The sequence below is a fragment of the Castor canadensis genome, chromosome 3 (assembly GCF_047511655.1).
Source record: "Castor canadensis chromosome 3, mCasCan1.hap1v2, whole genome shotgun sequence".
Classification (NCBI taxonomy): domain Eukaryota; kingdom Metazoa; phylum Chordata; class Mammalia; order Rodentia; family Castoridae; genus Castor; species Castor canadensis.
The window spans coordinates 42,878,525-42,905,952 of NC_133388.1; the positions used below are offsets into that span (position 1 = coordinate 42,878,525).

General features: G+C 36.7%; 1 protein-coding gene across 1 annotated transcript in view; it reads left to right on the forward strand.

Annotated features, from left to right (window-relative positions):
• The window catches only part of Kcnh5 (potassium voltage-gated channel subfamily H member 5), a 337,490-nt gene that overhangs the window by 251,262 nt on the left and 58,800 nt on the right, over nucleotides 1–27,428 (forward strand). The window contains exons 9-10 of the mRNA XM_074067833.1: nucleotides 3,590–3,842; nucleotides 17,012–17,208. Coding sequence (XP_073923934.1) covers nucleotides 3,590–3,842; nucleotides 17,012–17,208 — 450 coding nt within the window. The remainder of the gene's footprint in view (nucleotides 1–3,589; nucleotides 3,843–17,011; nucleotides 17,209–27,428) is intronic.

A 27,428-nucleotide genomic window follows, 5' to 3' on the forward strand; every position in this document is an offset into this window, starting at 1 on the left:
CATAAAGTAAGGTTTCACTGACAAATTAGAGAGTTATTTTATGGCTTAAAAATAAAATTTTGAAATCCCTGGTAATCGTTCTATTATTTAAAAACAACAATAAATCATACTTGTACTCTCATTTTCGTCTTCTATGCAGTCATAAATTCTATGAAAGAGCAGTGTGTAGCAAGTGTATATATATCAGAGAGAAAGGGGGAAGGGGGTTTGCTTTGACAGATGAGTCAGAGATGACTAGAGGAAAAGATGATGGGATTTTCCAGTCAAGAGGCATGAATGTGAGAGGAGTTGCAAGAGAGCATGACAAGGTCAGAGTAATAAGAAATGGGTAACTAGGATGTGGCCCTGGGGGAAGATACTAAGGCCAGAGGAGGCTCCCATCATGAACAACCATGTATGTGTGGTTACAACTTTGACTTTACTTGATGGGGATGCAGGCCATCAGAAAAAAGAAGATATAACGTGATCATAATTGTTTTATGAAGACTTCTCTAGACACAGTGTTGAGATTAGATCTTTGAAGCTTGAGGCATGTTGGGTATAATACCACTTGACCTTGGGTTTAATGGAGATCATAAATAAAATAAATATTTAAATTTGTCATACCATGGCATTCTTTTTTTTCCCTAGGATTGATTTGCAGAGTCTTGAAAAGTGATTCCTCATATAGTTCTATAGCTTTTCTAAAAGGAAAATGGAGTCCTTATCATAATTAAGGATCTACTTAAACTTATTAATATCTTGACATGAAGAAAGTAGAAATAATAAACACTGGGAACAAATAAAAGTCCCTTTTAACCTAAGTATTTTCTAATGCAATGTAATTTTATTTGTTGGTAACTGAGATACCCACTAGGGACCCTACCCAGAAGAAATTGGGTATGACATTCAAGGCAGAGTATATTGAAATTGGGACCAATGGTATAAGTGTGGGAGTTATCTTGGATGGCAATTTTATTCTGTCACTTAAAACTAAATTTTGTTTGGCCTAGGAAAGTTAGTGCCTTCATTTCCAGGGTATAAAACACTATACTTGTATTCTAATGATAAGTATACATATCAAGCACACCATGTCAGGCACATGGTCTATCTAAAGATAGGAAAGGAGCTTGCCACTGGGTCTGATTGGTTGATCTACTTTGACACTTTGAACTTATCGCTATGGCCTCTGGACATAAGTATGAACCAAGAATGATAAATGATCTAGTACCATAAGTAGAGTGAAACAAAAAGGAAAAGATGCACTTAAAATACAATAAAAATAAACAGAAAATGTTAGTATTGAAATATTTCACTTGAATATGAGTCCTGCAAGAAATAATTTAAGGAATAGAAAATGACTTACCAAAATGAATCTAAAACAACAGAAGTCCTATATGGTAAATAGGTAGAAACAAAACAGTTCATTTTCCCATGAAGCCATTCAGTGTAATAGTTATGTATGTGTATATGTATTATTATTTTAATTTTTTGCTTTTCTAGAGCTAATTTCATTTTCAACTTGAGAATATTAATATTAATTAGTGTTTAATATATCTTCAGACTAGTACTAAAACATTTTCTTAATTCTGTCTGGAAATTTATAAAATAGCCCAGACACAGACTTCAGAGGTGGAAAGTAGAAAAAACAAATTGCTTTTGTAGAGAGCTAACCCAACAGTAAACTGTAGGAATACACACTTTCAATAGGGATAATAAAAGCTAGCATTCCCTCAGCCTGCTATGTGTCAAGCTAAACTGGGTAAACTCAGCCTTTTACCTAATCCTTACAATAAGTTCATGATGCAAATACTATCATTATTGCCATTTCACAGATGAGGATTATCAATATTAAAAACATGTCCTAAACTACAGAGGGTAATAACTGATAGATCTGAACTGAGACTTATGTCCTCTTGAGCCTGGTCTAAAATCTTATGCTCTAAGACATAAGTAAAGATTCACAGGCAGCACATCCTTCTGTGTCACCCTGGCCATATTCCCATCTTGGCACTTTTCCATTTTATTATAATTGTTCTTTTATATGTCTACCTACTGAACTCATGGTAGCTCCTCTAGAGCAAAGATGATATCCTATTTATCTTTCTATTTCCAGAGATTTAATACAACAGTATGGGCCACAGTAGAAGCTCAGAAAGTGCCTGTTGAATGACTCACATTGTCTGTACTCGCTAAACATTAATATATTTGAAAAATTGCATTATTACAGAAAACAAGTGATGGCAAAAGGGCCAATTGCCTTTATATCTTTGTTAAGGCATACCTTTCCTTAAAGATGAGAGCTTTCAGAAAGGTAGTAAGCTGATTAATGCTGCCTATAAGAATTTGAGAAATTATGAAACAAATCCCACTGACATGATTGTGATATGAAATAATATGTATGACATTAGGAAAAATCAAGAGAAGAAGGAATTTTGCTTTATGATGGGGTATCTTCTCTAGAGTGAAGTAACCAGTGTTTCATTGATAGTGAGCCCCAAATAAAAGGAATAATTGGGGGATATTCCAAGCCTTAGGTAATTTTTTAAAGCTCTGAATGCTATATATTAAAATATTGTGCAATATAACTTAATAGGGGAAATCAGCTTAGCTTTGGCTTTGAAAGATTAAAATCCTATCAAAGACAAACATTATAAAGAATAGTTCGCCAAGAGGGATTGGAAAAAATTCTAAATGAGTTTGCATGTGTGTCCCCAAGGTGGATAGGACTGCTATAATCACATCTTGCTCAATGGTGTTCTGATTAAGTGTGCTGATAATGTCCATTTTAACCTGGATATTTAAATGTTCTCTCAAAAATTTACAGCCAACAAAAGTCCTCTATTCTTGCTTTCTAAGCATGATTCTGCCATTTGTCCCTCCTCTAAAGGATGCCTAGAGTTTGAATTCTGCTACCCACCGCCTTCCCCCCTCCCCCAGCAATCTTGACTACTCAAAGGCTAGAATGAGCAAGAGCACACTGCAAAATGATGTGTCTGCTTTGCTGGCACTGGCATCTCCAGTCTCCTCAGCCTTGTGGAAGACTTGTGCAAACCTTCTCCCTACCTGGAATCGTGTCTGTCTATAAAAAAAAAATCTTCCAAACTGAAGAAAACACATAAAGAAGAAGTTACCTCACCCAGCACATGGAGTTGCTTTTGTTTATTTTTTTTCTTAGTGTCAGCTAAGATGGATCCATCTCCAGAGTGCACTACAGTCCACAATCCTCAGTTTTGAATTAGTTCTGAAATAATTCTGAAACATCAATTAGACTAAAATGAATGTTAATGCCCTATTTTAGTTAGATGTTTGGGGATACTAACTTTGTTTTTATTTTGAGACTCTTCTGGACTGCTCAAGACTATTCTTACCACTGGGAGATCCATTCTCAAAGCATCCATGATGGCTGTGTTGTGATGGTCCGTAGGAACAGAGCCCATCTCACTGCAGAATGAGTTTCTTGAGAGCAGCACTGTGTGGAGTAACTTTGCCTTTCTGGTTTAGTACAGTGTGCACAAAACACAGTCATAGTCAATATTTTTGGATGGCTTTTTTCTGAAATGGCACCTTTTTCTTTGCCTCTCACTTGTTCATCTCTTGCTTTCTTCAGGTCCTCTCCATCTGCCCAAAGGACATGAGAGCCGATATCTGTGTTCATCTAAACCGGAAGGTTTTTAATGAACATCCTGCTTTTCGATTGGCCAGCGATGGGTGTCTGCGTGCCTTGGCAGTAGAGTTCCAAACCATTCACTGCGCTCCAGGGGACCTCATTTACCACGCTGGAGAAAGTGTGGATGCCCTCTGCTTTGTGGTGTCGGGATCCTTGGAAGTCATCCAGGATGACGAGGTGGTGGCTATTTTAGGTACTGTGAACTTTCCTAATGTAGTAGCAAATGTGTAATAGTTTCAGAGGTTTTGCTTCTAGGGTTTCTAGACAGAAATTTCCTTTGTTTGGTGACTTTAGAAACCGGGTCACTAATGAGATGATGAATCTTAGTGAAAACTTGTAATGCTGTTTCAGCAAAGAACATTAATATCAGTCACAGTCTAACTGGGCAGTGAGTGGGTCTGATTAAACTTTGGCAATGATATAACAGATTCTTTGGAATAAGGCTGCTTACAGCCTAAGGTGCTTTGTACTCCCATGTTGGGAAGTGTGAATTGGCCTTTGGAATATGATTGTCAGGTTAGTAATTCAGGGAATTAGTCTCAGAGGGCAAATACAACATATCTAGTCCAACCCTTTCCTTTAGAGAAGAGCCCAGGGAGGCCAAGAAAGTGTAATAACTTGCCCCATTAGTAAGTAACTGAGTTAGGGCTTGAGCATAGTTCATCTTACTCACATTATTCTCCTTCCACACACTGACCTTCAGGAGTAAGATGAAGGTGCTGAGAAGGTTAATGAGTCTCATATGAATGAGTGAGCACAATGTAAGTAAACTAAATTTGGATTTAGAAAGTTGGTGCCATTCATCAATCTTCAGAAGCCAGGAAAATTATTTTGCTCATTATAAATTTATTCTGAACTTCAGAGACCAGTAGATAGCTGCACTAATAACACTATTATAATGGTAGTGATGGGTACATGTAGGTGACAAGTTAAAATTTTACATATTTGGATGTAGTGTGATATATACATCCTGGTTAAGAAAATTGCCAAATGAATTTTTAGATCACTTGTTCAAATGTTTTCAGAAGGTTCAAGAGATCCACATGAATATAACAAGAAGGAGTAATGAGGTCAGAGGAGAATCAGCCTTGGTTTTTTTCTGGGATAAAATAAGTTGGAATTGCAGGATGTCAACTCTATTTTGATCACATTCTTCATGGCTTGTATCTCATGAAAAATGAACTTAGCCTTTAAGCTATTTGATTTTTAGCTACTGAGGTCAACTTACCATAGCCTGAATGCTACTCATTCCCATAAGGAAAAGATTGATGGATTTTAGAACCTGCAAAAGCAAAACTGAAAACTGATATCAAATCCAACATGAAAATAAAAACTGATGTTAAAAGGATAAGTATTTGAAAAAGGCAGGATTCAGAACCAAGAAGAAATGACCTTTTATGGAAAAACAGTCTCTGTAAAGATTGTGGGTGATAGAAAATTGCAAATGGCTGAACAGCCATTGCTTGTAAATTTTTCCTTACTTGTTTATAAATAGTACTATAGGAAAAGTTAGATTTCTTCTAGGAATTGGTTTTTAAACTATTTTTGCAAGGAAAGGATATAGTGCGTTAGAATCAGCACTTGGGTTGTACTTAATGCTACCTGGTGCTTGCTTTGCTTGTTTACTCAAGTATAAAGAAGGTACAGATAATCCTTCATAAAAACTGTGCCTGCCACCAGAACAGTCTTTTGTGGTAAAATGAACCATATCAGTGCTCTGACCCTAGTGTTTGCTTAAAGAGGAGACTAAAACACTAGCCCTAAATCAATGTTTTCTTTTCCTGAATGGTCCCTCAATAGGAGGGGGGTGAGGAGTCATCAAATACATCATATGAAAGTGAGCATTGTCATGATAAATTACCTCAGCTGTGGACTCATGGTCATTTGTTTTGCTCCATTTTCTTCATGACAGCTGCACCTTGGTAACTCCTTTTCTAAAAGAAGGGTAGAGAAAGCCCTGAGTTTAGTGCCTCTGGGCTGGGTCTGTCAAAATGGAATCCTTTGCTCAGTGAAACATATAAAATGCATTTTCCTTTTGTTTGAAAATAAAATGATAACTGGTTTTTGTTTAATGACACAGTGAAAAATGAACACAGTGCTCCTGGGTTAGAATCAGTCTCATCATATATCTGTCACATTTTATTTCTTTGAGTGTGAGCTTTTTGTTCTTCCGTAAAAATCATGGAAGTCAGAGACTTTTCATATCTTGGGTTAATGAGTCAAATTATATGATACCTCTCTGGCAACCTTTCTTTTTTCTTTGGGCCTCTAAGAAATATTAGTTAAACCAAGAGGCAATTAGAGTATATTTCATTCTTTTCTTTTCTTAGTGTTCAATATTTTAAGAAAGGAGGAAGAAAATACTACCTTACCAGCATCATACTTGACATTTTGATTACTGCCCCATCCTTTTTCATGCCTGTTTTTCTTCCTCTTATTATTTTTGGTAGCTTAATTTTGAAAGAATTGCAAACTGAAAGAAAAGTTACAAAATCATCAGAATATAAACTGAAATTCCTTCCTTCCTCCCTCCCTCCCTCCCTCCCCCCTCCCTTCCTTCCTTCCTTCTTTCCATCTATCCTTCCTTCCTTCTTTCTTTTCTCCTCCTCCACTCCCCCTTTCTTCTTTATTCTTCTCTTCCTTCTCCCTTCTTTTTCTTTGGTTCTCCTTAATAAGATTTTCTATAACTTAGGGGCTTTGCTGTCTCTTACACTGATTCATTTGCAAGTTGAAAGGTAGAAGAGGGAAGTCATTTTTAAAATTAATTAGAATCTCTGGATCTAAAAACAGGTGCAGTTTTATTCTTTTGGATCCTTGTCTCCGTACAGTCTCTTGGGAGCACATAATTCTTTAGTGTGTCAAAAGTGCTAAGGAGTTTAATGAATAAGTTCTGAAGCATAACTAATTAACGGAAAGCTAAAAATGCAGTCAACAAATACCTCCTTTTTTAACACTGGAGGATGACTTCAAGATGTTTTCTAAATACAGCATATGAATATAATTGTAGTTCGTGTCTTTTTCCAACTTGAAGTTCTTTCAGATTTTACACCTCCACCTTTTTTTGACCTTCCCACTTTGTATGAAACACAAAGAATTCCAAATTAAGTTCATGATGCATACATAATATTTTATATTCACTAATGTCTTCTTACTTTTTAGTTCCTCCTCTATAATTACTTAATGTGAGCAGATTTATTGGTATGGTTGAAATAGCCATGTTACTTCTAAATGCCTTGACAAGTACATTGTACCTTTCAGGGATTATAAAAATAGTACTTCCCCACTCACAATAGACCCAACTCCTAAGACAATTGTTTTGTTGTATTCATATTTCTTCTTTTCTCTTCTGTCTTTATTGATTGTTAGAATCATATGGTTACTTTCTTAAACTAAGACAGTATCTATCTTAAGCCTTGTAATTTTAACTTCAAATTCCCAAGAAAACTATGACTGTTTTTGTAGGGTTTGGATGGAGGTATTAAATATTATTATTGGTGTGGGAGAAGGAGACATAATAGAGGAAAGGAAAGACAGAAATAAAAAGAATTTAGTAATATAAGATAGTTTCAGCAGATTATGATTGATTGAATCCCTTTTGATTAGAATCGATTATTTAAACTCATCTCTTGTAAACATTTGTGCATTATCAGAAAAAAACATAAATTATAGTTCACAAAATTCAAAATCATCTTCTTATTTTTATTCTAAAAGGAAAAAATATCTGACATGTGAATGAATAATATTGTGCTATTTTGAGAACTTGTGAAAATGTGACTTTTATGTTGTGATTAAGATTGTTTTCCTTGGATACTTACTGCTATTAGAAGTTGAGTGCTTCACGCATTAAATCGTTTAAAGGGCTTTTCCCAAGTTCCAGGAAATTATTTCCCTTTTTTGTCCATATATCTGTGTTTTTAGTTGGTAAGTTGCGAAACTACAGATTTGTCCTGTGTGCTATCAAGATAAGCTTTGTTAATTCGGGTATTTATGAGGTGCAGTCCAGTTGTTTGCTTTTTTTTTTCTTTAAGCACATGTTTGCCTTGTTTTAAATGTTGTCACTTTAAACATTTCAGCCTTGTTTATAGCACATTTATCTATGGTTCTTCAGCCTGCAGATATTTTTGATAATATGCAAGTATTTAAGTCCTAGTATAATTCAAACCCTTTCCCCATCACCCTTCATAACTACATCTTGTTTATTGTGTCCTTTTGGTACCTTTGTTGTTGTTGTTTTGACAGCACTGGGATTTGAACTCAGGACCTCATGCTTGCCAAGCAGGTGCTGTACTACTTGAGCTATGCCTCCAGTCCTATTTTGCTTTAGTTATTTTTGGATAAGTTCTCACAATTTTTTCCTAGAACTGGCTTCAGACAGCCATCCTCCTACCTGTGCTTCCTATGTTGCTGGAATTATAGGTATGTCACCACACCTGGCTTGTTAGTTGAAATGGGGGTCTTGCTTGCTTTTTCTCTAGGCTGAACTGTAATACTCTCAATCTCTTCCTCCTTAGTAGCTGGGATTACAGGTGAGAGCCACTGCAGGGGGCCTCTTGGTTGCTCTTCATCCTGTCTTTAATATCACTTACCATTGCTACTGCTCTTAAAATTTTGATCCTAAGCAGTGACTGCCATCTAAAAGTCCTCTCCACCTGCAGCCTGACTTTAGCCTTGACCTCTAGTTCCCTCTAATGTTGCCACCACAATAATCAATCTAAGATACCATGTCAGTCTCTTATTAGGATTCCTCTCATAGCTTTCTAGAGCCTTGCTGATAAAAGGTGACTCAGCTTGGCCCATGAGACCATTCAGGCTCTGGTCTCTGCCTTTCTTGCCATTCCCTGTTCCTACCCTATTCTCACCTTATGGTTGCTGGAAGCTCCCTCAATTCTATTGAGTTCTTTCTTACTGCTTTTTCATATACTGTTCCCCTTGTTTCAAATACTTGATCTCTTCTTTACAGAGGTCTGTCACTTGCATCCTCAGCCTCTCTCAGTCTTTCTTCATTGTCCTAGTCTGGATTTAGGTGCTGCTGTACTGGGCTTCCAGTGTGTGTGCCCATGCAGGGTTCTTAGTGCCTCTTATTTTTACCTCCTGCCCTGTGAGCACGTGAGATGTCTTACTCACTTTTGCCTGTTATCTGTGGTGGTACCCCTGAAATAGGTTCTCAGTAAAGTTGTGTTCACACAGTCAAGTTAACTAGGACTTTACTTTGCCATTGAACTGTTTTACAGTTGTCTCAACCCCGGTGCCTATGAAAGTACCATATGATCCTCTGTTGTCATCAATGCCATTTCTTCTGTATTTTACCTTGAGATACTGAGTCTCCCTGTTTCTCTTTATCGATATATTTATAGCAAACTGCATTTCCTAGAAACTTCTAGCTTTAGTTTAAATCTGTTATGGAAAGAGGAAACATTTTCCCACTGTTATTCTGGCACTTTGAGCAAAGCACACAGGAAGGACCAAGGCACACTAAGGGAGCGTCTCAGGTCACTCAACACTGAGTAAGTCTCTCCTTTCTCATTCTGTATTTGAGATCCTCCATACTAAGAAAGCTCTCACTTGTACCCTGGTCACTGACCATGTTGCAAAAACTAAATCATATTTACTAAACAGAATTTAGCTTTAATTCCTAAACAAGGCATTTGCTTTTGCCAACAACTAGAATGAATGATTCTATAACCTTCGTAGATACTTTGTATAAATAAAATCATGCAGTATTTGTCCTTCTGTGATTGGATTATTTCACTTAACATAATGTCCTCTGGGCTTATCCATGTTGTTGCAAATGGCAGAATTCCCTTCTTTTTAAGGACTGCATAATATTACGTTGTATATAAACACCGCATTTTCCAGATCCATTCATCCTTTGATAGACACTTGGGTTGTAGCCATATCTTGCTATTTTGAATAATGCAGCCATGACTGTGAGTGAAGCTATCTCTTTGAGATTCTGACTTCAATTCTTTTGGATATTTGCCCAGCAGTGGGATTGCTGAGTCAATAGGTTAGAGCTAGGGTCAGGCCTAGGATAACAGATGCATTACTTGAGTGAGGTGAATCATTGTTTCTCCCACTTGACAGAAGCAAGCATTGCAATACCTAGCTATCACATGAACACTATTATAGGTCTTTCTCAGAAAAAAGTAAGCAGAAGAGCTTCAAAGTATGACTGATTTTTAATTTAGTCTTTTGCCTGGATTTCTTTTTTATAATATGCTACTAATTTTCTTGAACTAGGTACATTTCTATGTGTATAAAATTTATATATGCATATTGAGTTTAATCATAATACTTATAATACCAAATTTGAGGTTCTCAACCTTTTTGTCATTCCTTCCACCTTCTTCAAGGTAGCCACTTTTGCCTCTTACTATAATATTTTTACTTCTACTTAATTAGAGCTATCTGGTTAATTCTTTGTGTGAAAGATAAAATGCGCAAGCTAAATCAGTTATTTACTTTTTTCATAGATCTCTTAAAATGACTTCAAATTTTATTTTCCTTTATAATTTTAATAGAATGACTTCATTCACTAAAGACTGGAAGGCATCATTTATAAATGTTTCAAGAGATCCTAACACACCTATAAAATTCCTTAATTTTAATATTGTCTTGTTTTTTTGCCCTTAACTTTATTAACAGTTGTAGTTTATAAATAGTCTAAGTCCATTTAAAATCCTACCATTGAAAATTAGCATGTTGGGGGCTCAATGCTTATTAAGGACCTGGGTATCTGGAGGATTGCTGTTCAGGGCAGCCCAGATGAGACGTTAGAGAGATGATCCCCAGCTCAACAAATAAGCTGTGTGCTTGGTATGTGCCTGTAATCCCAGCCATGGGGGAGGAGTAGGGAGGAGGATTGTGGTCCAGACCCCATCTAAAAAAATAACTGAAAGCAAAAAGGTCTGGATGTGTGGTTCAAGTGACAGCATGTTTTCCTAGCAAGTGCAAAGCCCTGAGTTAAAACCACAGTACCACAAACAAACAAAACTCCTATAAGTTTTTTAGGTTATAAATAAGTATTTTGTGATATGCATTCTTAACAAACTTTATGAGCCAACTGCAAAATGCAATGGTGAAGAGTTGGCTAATAACTAAGTGAGTATAATTCAAATACACCATTTCCTTTTTAATTTTTTCGCCTGATTGATCTGTTCATTGTTGAATGTAGCATAAAGTCCTGTAGTAACACAATATTTGCTTCTTCCTTCTTCCTTCATGTGCATAATATTTGCTTTCTGACGTTAGTGTGTCACTGTTGAGCACATACAGATTTACGACTGTTATGTGCTATTCTTATCATTAAGTGGTGACCCTCTCTGAGCCTTATGACAGTTTTTCGCTTGAAGTCTGTTTTACCTACTGTATATAATTTGGTAACTATTTATTAGAATATACTTCCATCCCTTTACATTCAGCCTGTATGTGTCCTTAAAACTAAAATGGATCAATTGTAGGCAGCACACAGCTGAATCTGTGTTAAAAATCCAGTTAGGCACTAATCCATTTGTATTCAAGATCATTATTGATAGATACTATTTCTATTTTGTTATTTGTTTTGTGGTGGTTTTCTTTCATTTGTTCCTTTCTTCGCCTCTTGTTCTCCACCTTTATGATCTGCTGATTTTCTGTAGGGCTAAGTTTTGATTCCTTTCTCTTTCTCTTTTCTGTGTCTGCTGTAGATTTTACTTTGTAATTACCATGGGATGTACATAAAATGTCTGGTACCTATAATAGATTATTTTAAGTTGATAACAGCTTCAGTTGCAAACAAATACTCTAGACTTTTACCCCCTACACAATTTTTACTTTTGCAGTCAAAACTTACACTTTAAAAAATTTTGTATATTCCTTAACAACCTATTGTAGCTATAGTTACTTTTAAGCATTTTGATGCTTAATTTTCATACTAGCAATGTGAAAGATTTACACATAATCATTATGGTATGGAATATTCTGGATTTGACTATGCATCTACTTCTGCCACTGTGTTTATACTTCCATATGTTTTCATGATAGAAATTTTCAACCTTTCCTTTCTGGTTGGAGCACTCCTTTAAATACTGCTTGAAGGACTAATAGTGATGACATCATAATCATCTGGAAACAACTGAAAGCTGTTCCATTTCTATGTGGTGAAAGGCAGGTGTTAATCTTAACTGGCTGGATTGAGAGACACCTAGGAGATTAGTGAAGTGTAACTGTGCACTGTGAAGCATTTCCAGAGACTGTTGTAGGACAGCAAGAGTGGGGAAGACCTGTCCTGAGTGCCCTGAGTGTAGGATGCTTTGCTCCAAAATGCCCTTCACCATGGCATTAGATCTAGCTGACCATCAACTGAAGCCTCTGAAACTGTGAGCCAAAATAGACTTTCCTCCTTTATGTTGTTTGTCTCAGGAATTTTGTCACAGTGACTAAAAGCTGACTAACAGCAGAGGGATGTTCATTCTCTGTACTCACATTCAGCATAGCAAGTACCAGTAAGAGCAATCAGACAGAAAAAAAGCGTTCAGCTCAGGAAAGAAGTTAAATTATCGCTATATGCAGACTATATGATGCTATCTGTAGAAAATCACAAAGATTCCACAACATAACTATCAGAGCTACTAAATGAATTCAGTAAAGTTCAAGGGTATAAAATCAACATGCACGCATCAGTAACATTTCTGTGCATTAATAATGGCTCACTTGAAAAGAAATCATAAAAAAATCCCATTTACAATATCATAAAAAATAAAACTCTTAGTAGAGCACTTGCCTAACCTGTGCAAGGTCCTGGGCTTGATCCCTAGCGTCACAAATAAAATAAAATAAAATAAAGTAAAATTTAAAAGTTCTCAGGAATAAATTTAGCCAAGGAGACAAAAGATCTGTACATTGAAAACATTGATGAAAGAGATTGAAGAAGATACAAATAAATGGAAAGATATTATGTGCTCCTGGATTGCAAGAATTAAGATTGTTCAAATGTCCATCCTACCCAAAGCAGTACATTGCTTAAATGCAGTCCTTATGAAAATCTCAAGGGCATTGTCATGGAAATAGAAAAAAAAATCCTAAAATTTGTATGGAACCATACATGCAAACAAACACCAAAAATCCTCAATGGCCCAAGCAATACTGTAAAAAAAAAAATCAAAGTTGGTGGCATAACAGTTGCTAATTTAAAATTATATTGCAAAGCCATGGCACCCAAACAGTGTAATATTGGCATTAAAAATAGAAGCATAGACAAATAAAATAAAATAAGCAGTCCAGAAACACATCCGAAGATATACAGTCAAGTATGACATTGGTTTTGTCAATGGTTTTTTTGGACATCACAACAAAAGCTCAAGTTACAAAAACATCATACTAACAGCTTTCCATACAGGAAAGAAAATGATCAACAAAATGTAAGGGACATCCTTGGACTGAAGAAAGATATTTGCAAACCTCATGCCTAAAAAGAAGGTAATATTTAAAAATTTATAAAGAACTCTTACAACTCAATAGCCAAACAAACAAATAAACAAAATCACACAACCCTGTTAAAAAGTAAGGTAAAGGATTTGAACAGCTATTTCTCTAAAGAAGACCTAAAAATGGCCAATAGGGCTGGGCACTGATGGCTTGGGCTTGTAATCCTACCCAGTCAGGAGGCAGAGATCAGGAGGATTGTGGTTCAAGCCCAGCCTGGGCAAAAAGTGAGACCCATCTCCAAAAATACTCAACACAAAAAAAGGACTGGTGGAGTGGGTCAAGTGTTAGAGCACCTGCCTGGCAAGTGTGAGACCCTGAGTTTAAATTTCAGTGCCACAAACAAAAAACAAAACCAAAAATAATAAAAACAGGTATGTAGGCACTTGGAAAAGTTCTCTACATTATTATCAGGGAAATGGAGAGCAAAATTGTTACAACATATTATCTCAGAGCTGTTAGGGTAGCTATTATAAAATCAATTCAGCAGACAGCAAATGTTGGCGAGGATGTGTAGAAAGGAAACTGTAGTATGTACTAGGTAGGAAGGTAGATTGTGCAATCATCATGGCAAATGGTGTGGGTACTCCTAAAGAGATTTAAAAAGTAGAACTATAATATGTGCCAACAATCTCTTTTCTGGATATGATCACATGCATAAAAATGTCTGCAGTCCTGTGTCCATTGTAGCATTATTCACAACAAGCCAAGTGTCTTGTTGATGGATGAATGGGTAAAGAAAATGGTATGTATGTACATACATATTTACCATTTTATATGATATATTAATATGTAACATTTTTAATCCATTTTTAATATTATAATCCATTTTAATGCATTTACTTCCATGTTTTGTGTACATATGTGAGTTAGGGGCCTGTGAGGTACATAAAGTGACATTATACTGCATTATGTTTTGATAGTCTGCTTTTATTATTTATATCATGTGAGCATTTCTCTATGCTACTTTTTAAAAACTCTGCTATTTGGTGAGTGCGTGCACATAAAGATATTTGAATCATATATATAGTTGTCACACCCCCATAAACACAGGAAACCACCTAAATAAAATTCAAATGATATTTTAAGAACCTGTTGGATATATTAGTTAGCTATTCTGACTGATGAATAACTGTGATAACTCTATGGATTTATTTTATCCATGTAATTAACTAACCAAATAATGTATCTCACAATTAAAAAAAATCAGGCTGCAAAGTCAGTCCCATAGGGGCCATAATCCCAAAGAATACCATGGTCTGTATTACTCTTTAATTATAACTCTGTCTATGTTTAGTCTTTAAATTTTTCAGTTTCCTACTATATGAACCTTTAACATTAACTTCTATCTTACAATCTCATTTCCTGTGGTTCAACACTGAAATAACTTCATGAGGCTTGATGCAAAGAACTGAGAAAATATAAATAGACCAAACAACAACTTTCATGTGGAATGTGAGCTTTTCTACTATTTTAGGATTTTGAGGGAGATTAGTTCGCTCAAGCTCTAAAATGTTTATAGCTGAGACTACTTGCACCCAGCAGGAGCTGACCTAAAAACCAGCATCAAATAGTCTATAGTCATGAGAATGGTAGGAGTGCCTACACTAAATGTGTGCAAAAGGAAAAAAAAGAGGCACTTCTCTGTTGGCTCATCCATGCATAATCCCACACCTCCACAATCTGGGATTTCTGCAGATTGTGTAAATGTGCATAATATGCTTTGAGAAGGACATTAGCCTGTTTTGGTGCATCTGGTAAACTAATTTGTTGATTTACAAGATGACTATCCTCCCAGAAGTGTCATAAAAGTTTGTGTGAATTGAATTCCTATTAGGAGACAAAGAGCTAGATAAAGCAAACATATTTTGAAATGATTGATTAGATTAATATACATCTTATATATTACATATCATTTATTGACATTATATGCCATGAAACAATTAGTATTGTGTATTATGTGACATGAATTCTGATGTTGGGAGTAGAATTATCTACATTTGTTAATTTTGCTATTTTTCTCCAAGTGTTTTGCAAGGGAAGCAGAGGATAAAGTTTGTTGTGAATGAATATTCAAGTTTCTAATTATTTTTTTACATCATAGATTTGTTTCCTCATGATTCCAAAACAGATAAATATTTGAAGGGCTGGGGTGTATCTTTAAGGAAAAAGAAGTATAGAAAGAGTAACAATGACCTCTTTGCCTCTGTCTGCTTCTCTTTCATTTCTTTGGTTATACTATCTTCTCTTTCCTATGTAATTATCCTCAAGAATTGTAAGATAGCATTCTTCCTTTTCCCCTGCTTGCTCTGATTTTAATCCGCATCAAGAAAATAGATATTTGCTCATATTTATAGCTAGAGAATAGAGAGAATAAATTGACACAGTGTGGGTAGGAAAATTTTTCCCAGTTGGGTACATTCCTTTTGCCTATCCCTTCCCCAGAAGCAGAAGAATCCAGTTGACTGCACTTCAGGAGCCTGGAGTTCTTAGGGAATTGCCTCAGCAGAAAAGTTTTTGAGACTTTTTTCCTCATTCCCTTTACTTGGGCAAGAAGTACTCCCTTCTTTTTCTTTATTCTTTATTCTTTTTTCTTTATTCACATGTGCGTACATTGTTTGGATCATTTCTCCCCCCTCCCTCCCCCCCTCTCCCAGCCTGTCCCCTCCTCCCCCCACTTCCAGGCAGAACCTGTTCTGCCCTTATCTCTAATTTTGTTGAAGAGAAGACATAAACATAATATGGAAGACAAAGTGTTTTTGAAAGTTGAGTTAACAGGGAGATTCCTAGCATTGCTTTCATGTACAAATGTGTTACAACCCAAGTTGATTCATCTCTAACTGATCTTTATGGTGATGCTTGAATTCTGCAATGGATCATGCTCTGAAGTGAATAGGTGATGTCTAGAATTTTGAAAAGATATCTAGCTGGGCATAGTGGCTCGCTTGTATAATCCTAGCTACTTGAAAGGTGGAGATCAGGAGGATCACAGTTTTAGGTGAGTCTGGCAAAAAAGTTAGCAAAACCCTATCTTAACCAGTAGTACTGGATGTGATGGTGCACACCTGTCATCCCAGTTACAGTAGGAAGCAAAAATAGGTGGATTGTGGCCCAGACCAACCAGGGCATAATAAGACCTTATACAAAAAAGAATTAAAGCAAAAAAGGCTGGAGGTGTAGCTCTAGTGACAGCACATCTGACTACCTAGTGTAAGACCCTGAGTTCAAACCTCAGTACTACCAAAACAAAGACATATGTATTTAACTATAGTACAGCAAACTTATGAGATAACACATTTGTACCTCCATGTTTATTCAACTCAGTTTCTTGACCTTGGAAATTGTGAATGGAGACCTTTTGGACTGGACCCTGAGGTCCTGTGTAAGGTTTGTTGAGGTGGAGACTTTGAAAAAGCTAGGCTTTCCTTTAAGGCCTTGGACATGCCAAGTTTTCATTGTCTTGGATCATAATCCTTGTTATGGAATAATGTGGCAACAGTTCTGTATTTATAAAGCTTGTAGCAGTGGGTCATTGTGTATTGTATTTCGTTGTCACTTTTTACAGAAGGAACATGGGAAAGGATATAACTAAGGAGTCAGCTTTGCTTCTTCTAGAATAGAAGTTAAGGTGGCAGAAGACAACTTATTTGCTAAAATGAGGTTTTTAACTTCTCTATTGAATGACACTCCAAATTTCTATCAAGAGCTGATTTCTGGGTGATGTTACTTTACTCATTGTGTAAAAGTGTTGTGTGTTATTATGTGTATACAGGTGGGTTTTATACCCTCAGCTCTAAATGATGCTACACAATCAATACTACACATGATACTGAGTAACAAAGATGGCTATGCTGGGAACTGTTATAAATACCTGAATATGAGTCTTATACTGTTTTCCAGGAAAAGGTGATGTATTTGGAGACATTTTCTGGAAGGAAACCACCCTTGCTCATGCCTGTGCCAATGTCCGGGCACTGACGTACTGTGACCTGCACATCATCAAGCGAGAAGCCTTGCTCAAAGTCCTCGACTTTTATACAGCTTTTGCAAATTCATTCTCAAGGAATCTCACTCTCACGTGCAATCTAAGGAAGCGGGTATGTTGTCTGGATCTACTTTTCCTTATTGGTTTCCAGAGGGTTAGTACGTTATGCTCCATTGACTGAGGAATGGAATTGACTTCATTTTGCTGTAATACATTCCCATCAATGTGTAGAGTGATATAATTTTCTTTTCCTTTATTTACATTTTATTTATTTTTTAAGGGACACTCTGATTATGTGAATAAATATTTGAGTTTTTATTATTTAGGATGCAAAATGAAAAACAGATTGGAAGAGACACAAATGAGCTGTGAACTCAACTATGATACAGTTATAGTATTATCATAAAATGAGCAGCAGTGTCTTTTACTTTATTGTGTGGATTTCTTTAAAGCTGGTAAGGTCAATCAAGCTGGTTGCCTATTTTACATTCACAATGTCTTTTAAACCTTTCTCATTTTTTAATCAATTCACAAAGCTTACTCTCCATTAATTCCTTCAAAGAACACTATCTCAAAAATTAATTAGCCCAACTGACATATCCTACAATAGGTATAGGAATCCTTTACTTTGTACTGCTGCTGCAAATTTAATCTTCATTACCATTTTCTTTTTTATTGATGAATGTGACACAAGTTTAATTTGCATAAAGAAATCTCCTAGCTCTGATTTATAGGTCATTGGGCATTGGTTCCAGCTCTTTTATTGCCAAAAATGAAATACATGTTTGGATAACAGCACTAAGGAATTTCATCTAAAATGATTGTCTGTCTGTAGTGAAGTATTTTGAACTAACAATCCTTCCATTCCACTGATCCTTAAATAATAACCTTCCTTGTAGTTAATATGGATGAAAACAATGAAGGCAAGAGACAAATTAACATCCATACTGTATCAACACAGAAATGAACATAATTAAATGAATGTGATGTCAGGGTTCCAAGGGAAGACGGGACTCTCAGTGGCTGCATCACAACATCTGAGCTATAGTCGAACAGTACTCTATACTTCAGGTAACAGGAAGTCACTGGATATCCAGAACTTTTGCGACAAGTAAGAAGCTGTAGAAAGCACATAGTCTAAACCCAGAGCCCCTGTGCACAAGAAACTTCAAGGGTGAATATTATGTGAAACACAAACAATTGAACATTAAAGCAATGATGGATGTGGGAGTGGGGTCCAAATATGAGCTAAATACACAACTTTCTTGCTTGTTTGTTGAGAGCATGGTGTCCCTTTAGATTACATGCTGCTTCTGCAATAAGTACCTCATCTCAGCAGACTTAGATATTTGACACTCTTTATTCTTACTGTATCTTCTATAACCTAAAATTTGCTGAATTTGGAATCTTCTCTCATTCTGCAAGATTACCCAAGCCCCTACCCATCATCGTTATGTTCTTCAGGACATATCTTATTTGTCATTGTCCTCAATATTCCTGTGAAATTAAGCAGGCAGTTATTTCCCCATCAACACGTATGAGGAAACTCTGGGCCAGAGGGATTAGTATTAAATAACCAACTAGTATTTACAATGCATGGATTCAAAAGGGACAATTAAATCACTAGCAGAAAATAAATGTTGATTCTTCACAATGAGCTCTGTTGACTCTTTTTCTCTCACACACTTCATTGGTTATGGACGAGTGTTGGGGACACATACCAGCATGGCTTCCTCCGACAGGAAAACAAGCTAGAGACGAAAACTCAAGGTTTGGGTTTTTTTTCTGTTATTTTATTTTTATTTCTTTATTTCTTAATAGGCTCTGGCAAAACGTTCCTGTCTTCTGAAGGTACCAGTGTTACATCAAAGGGTTTCTTCCCTTTATAAGATGTTCCCTGTTATAACTCGTGTCATCTTTTTTTTTATAAGTCCAGCCCTTTGGTTCTTAATGGATTGTTTCAAGAGCTTGGCAAATTGTGGGAACAGGGTGTATTTTCAGCCAGTGTCACTTTATTCTAAGCAAAAAAGAAAAAAAAAGGTAAAAGAGAAAACTGAGAAAAATGACTTTAAATAATTAGTAATATTAAGTAGCATTTTGAGGGTCTGTTTTATACAGCAAGCAACTCCAGCATTTTGGCATATTATAATTTTATTAAACATGATAACCCAAGAAGGGCAGTATAATCTCCATTTCATCCATGAGGAAGTTGAGGCTCTGAGATCGGGATACAACGTTACCAAATAACTTATGGGTCAGAGTTAGAATTTGTACCAATCTCTCATTCTGAAATCTATATTTTTATAGATTACATTATGTTGCGTTAGCTTGTCAAAAAGCTGCACTTTCTTCCACAACCATCTTCCACTTCCAAAAATTTATAGTTTGTCATCCACTCATTTACCTTATTCCCCAGTTAATACAATTTTCATTCTTATTGCTATTATTGTTAGCATTATTGCACTGAACATTTGTTATGAATTGTGTAACTGGAATTATAACCTTAGTATGCTATTGATCTCATATGCTATTGATTAAGGACTTGCTCCTAGTAGGTATGAGGAGTAGACCTTGAAACCAACTTCTCAGCCATAGTAGATTCCAGCTCTGACCACATAAGCTTTTCCAGTGGCCCAGGAAAGAGGTTTTTATAGGGTATGTTTTTCAGTGACTGTAACAGAGAAGAATGGGATAGTTCTTTAACTGCCTGTCTCCATCTCCATTAAGGAAAATGAAATCCTTGCTATGCAAACATAGTTCCATAGCCATCCTTAAACTTGTCTGCATAAAAATTCTGCTAATTAGAGCAGGAGTTGGTAAACGTTTTTATGTCAAGAACAAGACAGTGGATGTAAGGGTGATTTGGCTGTGACACCTGTCACCCCATTGATTGCCAGGGTTGATTTGTTTGATCTGGCTGGCTAGGTGGGTGTCCCCTTCCTCCCTCACCACTCCATGTGCATCCTTCCCGAGGCTGCATGCTTGGTCAAAGAGGCTGACCATCCCTAATAAATGAGGACCATTCTTCGGTCAAGGGTATATAAGTACCTATGCTCCCTGGTAGAACCTTCAAACAAGCTCTCAAAGACAAGACAGTAAAAATTGTAGTATTTATGTGCCAATCTCAACATCTTGACTTTGCTGTATAGTGTGAAAGCAGCTGCCTTAGTCAGTCAACAAGATGCCACAGAATGGCTGACTTAAGTAATAAGAATATATTTTCTGTAGTTCTGGATGTTAGGAAGTAACTGGCCAGTTTGATTCCCTGGTGAAGGCTTTCTCCTGGCTTGCAGATAACCACCTTCAAATTGTGTCCTATTTTATGGTGGGAGAGGTAGGAAGCAAACTCTCTGATGTCTCTTCTTACAAAGATACTACTGCCATTATAAAGGCCCTATTCTTGTGCCCTCATCTAAACCTAAAAACCTCCAAATTCCATCACATTTGGGATTAGATAGTTGCTTATGGGCCTTAAATGTGTCAACTGCTGAAAGTACACGACCAGAAGTTAGACAGGACAACAATGTGGGTACAAATAGAATTCTCTCCTTTTTTTTAGGAAGCAAATCTGTGTTACTTGCTTCCAGCCAGAGGGGTATTATTAAGCAGAAAATACAGTACATACGAGATTGCTATAGACAAGGCAGATAGCTTACAGGAGTGAAGTGAGGCTTGCAGAGTTCACATTGTAGGTAAAAGGGCAGTCTGCTCAGTCCAGTTGTATACTACTTGGCTGGAATGCCAGCCTGGTATTGCTTGATCTTCATATTTATTTTTCCAGAGAAGCCAGCTGTATGAATTTTTATGTGAAATCACGTTAGTCTGATTATTTATTTTTAAAAATTCTGTGCTCAAAACAAAACAAAGAAACAAGAAAAAATGAAGGCTGCTTGCCTTTGTCCTAATAGGTTATGACCTAAATTAAGTGATTTAAGGAACCCCTGATCCACAGTACCAGAAACCTGAAATGTTTTTACCTATGGTCTGTAAATTTTCATAACAAAATTATTATGTCTTATTTTATCTAATTTTTTTCTTTTTATTGTTGTGGCACTGGAATTTAAACTGAGGGCCTCAGGCTTGCTAGGTAGGCACTCTACCACTTGAGCCACTCCACCAGCCCTTACTTCATTTATCACTGAAGTTTTGCTTTTCCATCAACTATAAAGCTTGATAACCAACTACAGTGTTATTAGAAGTGCCAAAGTAAATCACAGATACTTTCATAATATATGAGATGTGTTACATTCAAAAAATGTTGTTTATGCTTATTGCTATTTAAAAATTATACTAGTTACTGGGTTTACTGCTAGATATTGCTGTGTTAATAAAGAAACACATAGATTATTATATTATAAGTTAATTTAAAATATTTTGATAACTAGATTTCACCATAATGTTTCTTTACAATTTTGTGGATTTTATTTTTTGTATTTAAAGCAACTGTCCTGAGAAGAGGTCCACAGGCTTCCCTAAACCGAGGAGGTTAAGTCCCATGGATGAGAATCACAGCCTACACTGAGTAGTGTCAAACAACTGGTCGGTGTATGTTTTTCAATAATAACACAATTCTACAGTTTACAATAAGTTTAAGCATATTTAGAAAAGGCATGAGAGAGCAGCAGACTTGTAGATTATAGTTATGCGTTTTTTTTTATTTAACCAGTTCAAGATACCATTTCCTGGGAGAAAATGGTGTGTACTGAATTGAGGATCGTCCCTCAGTCTAGGTCAAAGACGATAAGTAGCATATCTCGAGCAGGTGATAATATTCCAAAGGATTTTCCTTGGGCTTGTAAAGCAATTGCATTTCTCCTCATTCCATTTAGTTGTTATTCATTTGTTTATGTATAAAAAAAGAGTGAACCTGGTAGGCATGACCATTGGCCTTTGGGAGACATATTTACATAATTTGCCTGTGGGACTTTGTTTTCAGGATGACTCCCATTGTCCTGACTGATAAGAATGCCTCGCTATGCTTAAACTGCTTATTTAAACAATGTGATTTAGGCCGAATACCTTTCTTTTCAGCAGTGTAGAATTTTGGTGCATTCCAGGCAGAGGATACTTATATGACCAGTCTCAGTAAAACATTTTGGGCAGAGAGTTGCTAATGAATTTCCATGGTAGACAACATTTCACAATGTGTTGTCAGAACTTTTGCTGGAGGAATCAGGGAGACGATCCATGGAAGCTTGTGCCTGGTTTTCCCCAGACTTCACCCATGTTCCTTTTCTCTTGCCAAGGTTGTTTTATATTCTTAGGCTGCAGTAGGTCATACACAAGTGTATAACCCCATACTGATTCTATGAAACTTCCTAGTGAGTCATTCTACATGGGGGTAGATTTTAATACCAACAGTGCACCATTTAGAAAGGCTAGTAAGACATCTGTATTTTCAGTGTTCCTTAAATTCCCAGATATGTTGGTAATTTCATTGGATCTTTTTTCTCCATAAAAGACGCTGAGACTTAAGACATTATATTTTATGAGTATAAGACAATGAACCATTTAAAAATTGGTGGGCATATTTGTCCATGAGGCTGTCAAGAGAATTCCATTTCCTTGAAGCTTAAAATAAATGTTACATTAGCACTTAAGGCTACATTAAGCATGGCTGAGATTTTTGAATTATTTCTGAATATTTTCTTCACTTTCAAGATAGCAAGAACATATTTTCCTCCAGATTGACTGCTTAAATAGGATGAGTGAGGAGTTTTATTTTCTATTTTCTTTGCCTCTTCTGATGTGACACTTTGTTGAAGTGTGGCACAGAAAGTATTGGCTGACTCACTGTGTATTCAGTATACATCTGCAAGGTTCATACTAACAATTACAGGGTCATGGAGGCAAAAGGCCCAGTGCCTGATCTTGGGGAGCTTACAGAATAATGGGAGAGTACAACAGGTCCAGTTAACTGCTATGGGAAGGTTACATTCAGTGATACAGGGACCATAAAGTTGTTGAATCTAACTTATCTCAGGGGAGGACACAGGGAAGGCTTCGAGGGAGGCTACAGCACTGGAGTTAGGATTTTATTTCAAAGAGAGGAATGTTCTAGGAAAAGCAAGGATATTGCAGATCACCAATTTCAATTTATTTTCTCATTGATGAAAACATTGAGACCCCCCAAAACTGACTTTTTCAAGTTCACTTAACTAGTTAGTGGCAAAGTTGGGTCTCAAATCCAAGATCTTTGAATCTCTTATTGTAGTATATCTACTATTTAACTTAGATTAAAAGCCTTTTGTGGAAGACGGTGAGTAAAATTCATTACTTGAGCATGTTCATTTTATTTATTTATTTATTTATATTATTTATTTATTCACATGTGCATACATTGTTTGGGTCATTTCTCCACCCTGCCCCCCTCTCCTACCTTCTCCCTCCTTTCCCCCTCAGTTCCAGGCAGGTACTGGTCTGCCTTCATCACTAGTTTTGTTGAAGAAAAGAGACAAGCATAATAAGGAAGACAAAGTGTTCTTGCTAGTTGAGTTGAGGATCACTACACAGAAATATTCCTAGCATTGCTTTCATGTACATGTGTTATAACCCATGTTGATTCATTTCTAACTGATCTTTACACTGGTTCCTGATCCCCTTCTCATGATAACCTCTGTTGCTTTAAGGTTTCTGTATTAGCTCTTCTGGAGTGGGTACATCAAACGCTTTCATGTTTTGGGTTTTCTACCTATTTCTATATCTCCCATATGTGCTCTCCCTAGTGTGTTCATTTTAATAGAGAAGAAGAAAGATAGATGACATGAGCTCGCATCTGATTCATAAATTGATTTAATGTTTTTTATACCATTGTTCAGGAAAAGCTAACAGTGGAGTCGAAACACACAAACGAACAAACAAACAAGTGGTGTTCAGAGTCAGTGACCAGGACTCTGATACCGCTCGTGATCCAGTGTGGAGCAGTGTGGATGGCATGTTGTCACCAGCTTAGTAAAGAATCTCACAGTAGTAGAAACCTGTACCTTTCCTATCAGCATCATTCGAGAAGTGTTACTGTATATGGCCAAACATTGCCTGGCTGATGATGTTGCAGTCTTGCTATTCTCTTTACTATCATGTAATTAAGAACCAACCTGGCTACTATATCACTTGACATAAGTATATAGAAAGAGAAATACATTAAGCAAAAACACTGTTTTTTTACCTTTGTATTTTATTTTAAATGGACATTAACACTTTCACATTAAAAATTATGAAAAATATTGACAAATTTTCAACCAAACATGATTATTATGAGTACTAAAAATATTGTATTAGTTGGTCAAAAAGAGGAAAGAGAGAGAGAGTGAGAGAGAGAAACTTAAGTGCTTGCATATAGAATTGAGAAAATCAGCAAGGTTGGTAGCTGGAAACAGGTATAGAATGAGCTGTGTAGGGAATTTTTTTTTTTTTTTTTGGTTATGATTGAGAACTAAGATGACTATGTAGCTAATTCCAAAAACTCAAGGAAAAAGAATGTTTAAAATATGAAATAAGAAGAAAATAACCATATTTATTACTAACATGGGCTTCCCTTTTAAATACCATGTACACATTATGTTTGTAGGATAAACCCTTTTCATGGCTCCAGGTTAAGTGGTCATGGCTAGAGAATTGTCATGCCTCTTCACTCTGCTTTGCTGAATTTGTCACAGGTGTAATTAAAATTTCTAAGCTAATTGGCTTGAGAGAAAATAGGTCTAATACTTTTACAATTTTGTGGGAGTGGAGACCACATGACATCAATCAAAATTGATTCCAAACTGATACTTTCCCTTTAGTAATGGTCTCAAAGAAATGCCTGTACTTCATTGCCTCAGAGACCCATCTTGCTCTTGGCTCCTTAGTGAACACTCCTTGTTCTGAACATCTCTGTAGCACATAGTTTAAGATTCAGGCTAATAGGGATCCTGAATCAATATTTATCTCTTATATTATTCTGCTTGGGCATCTAGAACAAGATAACACAATTTGGGTGTCTTAAACAATAGAAATTTATTTTCTTACCATTACAAAGGTGGAGTTTGGTAGGGGCTTTCCTGCTAGGTTGCAGATGACTACCTTTTCAGTGTGTGCCCATGGCCTTCCTGCCAGGGCCTGTGCATGGGGAGAGCTAGGAAGGAAACTTTCTGATGACTCATCTTATAAAGATACTAAGCCTGTTTGTTGGATCAAGGTCCTATCATTATGACCTCTTGCAACTTTAATTACTTCCTTGGGAGCTCCTTCTGGAAGTTAGAGCCTCCATGTATGAATTGTAGTAGAAATTCAACATTCAGTCCATAAGTTGAAGTGGGTCTGCATTACTGCAGGTGTATAGTAGTAGCATTTGGTGTTGATTTTTATTTTTTTTTGGTGGTACTGGGGTTTGAACTCAGGGCCTCATGCTTACTAAGCAGGTGCTCTCCCACTTGAGTCATTCTGCCAGCTTGGTGTTGATTTTTATAACTTCTGGGCAGTGCATGATTGTCAGTACCAGCAAGACATTCTTAGATTCATGCAGTGATTTAAGAGGATGTATTACTCAGGGTTTTCTAGAGAAATAGAACTAATAGAATAGATATATAATTATAAAAGGGGACTTGTTAGATTTGTCAGGGGTGATGGATGACAAGTGCTTGGTCTCACCCAAGAATTTAGGGACAGACATACAGGGGAATCTTTATCAGAGCATATTTATTTAAGCAAAAACTAGATTTTATTAAGGCAAAAGTGATTATAAATGGTTTCCCAAAGGAAACTGAGGGCATACCACTTGACTAAGCAACTTCATCAAGCAGTCAAGTGTCAGAGCTCCCAGTCTTAGACACTTTTAAGGATAGGATTTAGTGGTTACACTAACTGTTATGCTAAGGATGTATACATAATTGTGGAGTTTTCCAGGAAATAGGAGAGCATTTCCAAGAATCGAAGGAGTGGGGAGTAGTTTATCTAATAAGGTATCCTCAGAGCTAAGATGGTGATTTGAGGGGAGATGAATGCATGAAACAAAAAACTGTAATGTTTTGTAAATGAGGTCACTACTAACCTCTAGAATTGGGGAAGTACTAGAATTGAAGTCATTGCCTGGGAATCTTGGCCACTTTACTAAGAAAGTAGTCTCAACTGTAGTCAGCCATTACTCTAGGACAATGGTAGAGTAAGATGTTTGGCAAAATGTGCCTGGATATGGTACTGCACCTAGTCCCTGGCTCCTTTGTGTTGTTGTTATTCCCTTTCTACTTGCCTACCCCATATCAAGTTGACTTACACTAATTGAGGGCTGGGTTATCCAGCCATGGCTGTCCGCATGCTAAAGAGCCAGAGAACCCAGTAGCTGCCCAGTCTAAGAAGATGGAAGCTTCAGGACAGGTGGGACCAGTGATGCAGCCCCAGTCTGAGGCTTAAGGTTTAGGAGTTCCCTGGCGAGTCACTGGCACGAGTCTTTGTTAAGAGGCTGAAGAAGCCAGGGTCTGATATCCATGGGCAATGACGACAGCAATGGATGAGCTCTCAGGAAGAATGGAGTTTGCACATGCTGGCTCATGTCCTCTTTTTCCTTTTCTATTCCATCAAGGCCCCCAGCCTGTTGGACAGTGCTGCCCACATTCAAGGAAAGTCTTTCCCCCTCAGTTACTGTCTCATAGCAATCTTCTCTGGAACCACCTTTACAGACACACCAGAAGTATGCTTTACTAATCTTTTAGGCATCTCAACCTAATCAAGTTGACAATCAAGATTAACCATCACAAGCTGGGTGTGGTGGCTCATGCCACTTATTCCAGCACTTGGGGGTAAAAACAGGAGGTTCTTGAGTTCCAGGCCAGCCTGGCTACCCAGTGAGAACCTGTCTCAAGAAAACAAACAAACAAAAATTAATCATCACAGAAGTATTCCTATTAAAGCATAGAAAAATGTCCTTCAAGAATGATCCAGTACAAATTGAAAAATGAGAAGACCAAAGATAGGGTACTTGTATAGTCTCTTCCACCCCTAAAGCTGGGTCCTTTTTTTACAGATAGTGCTTCTCCTGAGTGGAGCTTAACTGATGTCAGTTGGCAATAGTACAGAGAAGCATTGCACCAATCTTGCAACAGATTGGTGTTGCAAGAAACAGTGGCATAATCTTGCATTGACACAAGCTTTTGTTTCTAGAAAGCATTCTATAATGGTGAATCCAGAAACCCGGAAAATCTTTTTTTTTGTCCTTTTTCTTCTGTGTGCAATGAAGTACACAGAAGTATTTTACCTTTTGTGGCTGGAAAAAAAAAAACACACACTGGAATTGGATATCAAACACTGCCTAAAGGACTTGCTTGGTGTACACAGGTTGTATATTGTATGGATTTCAGT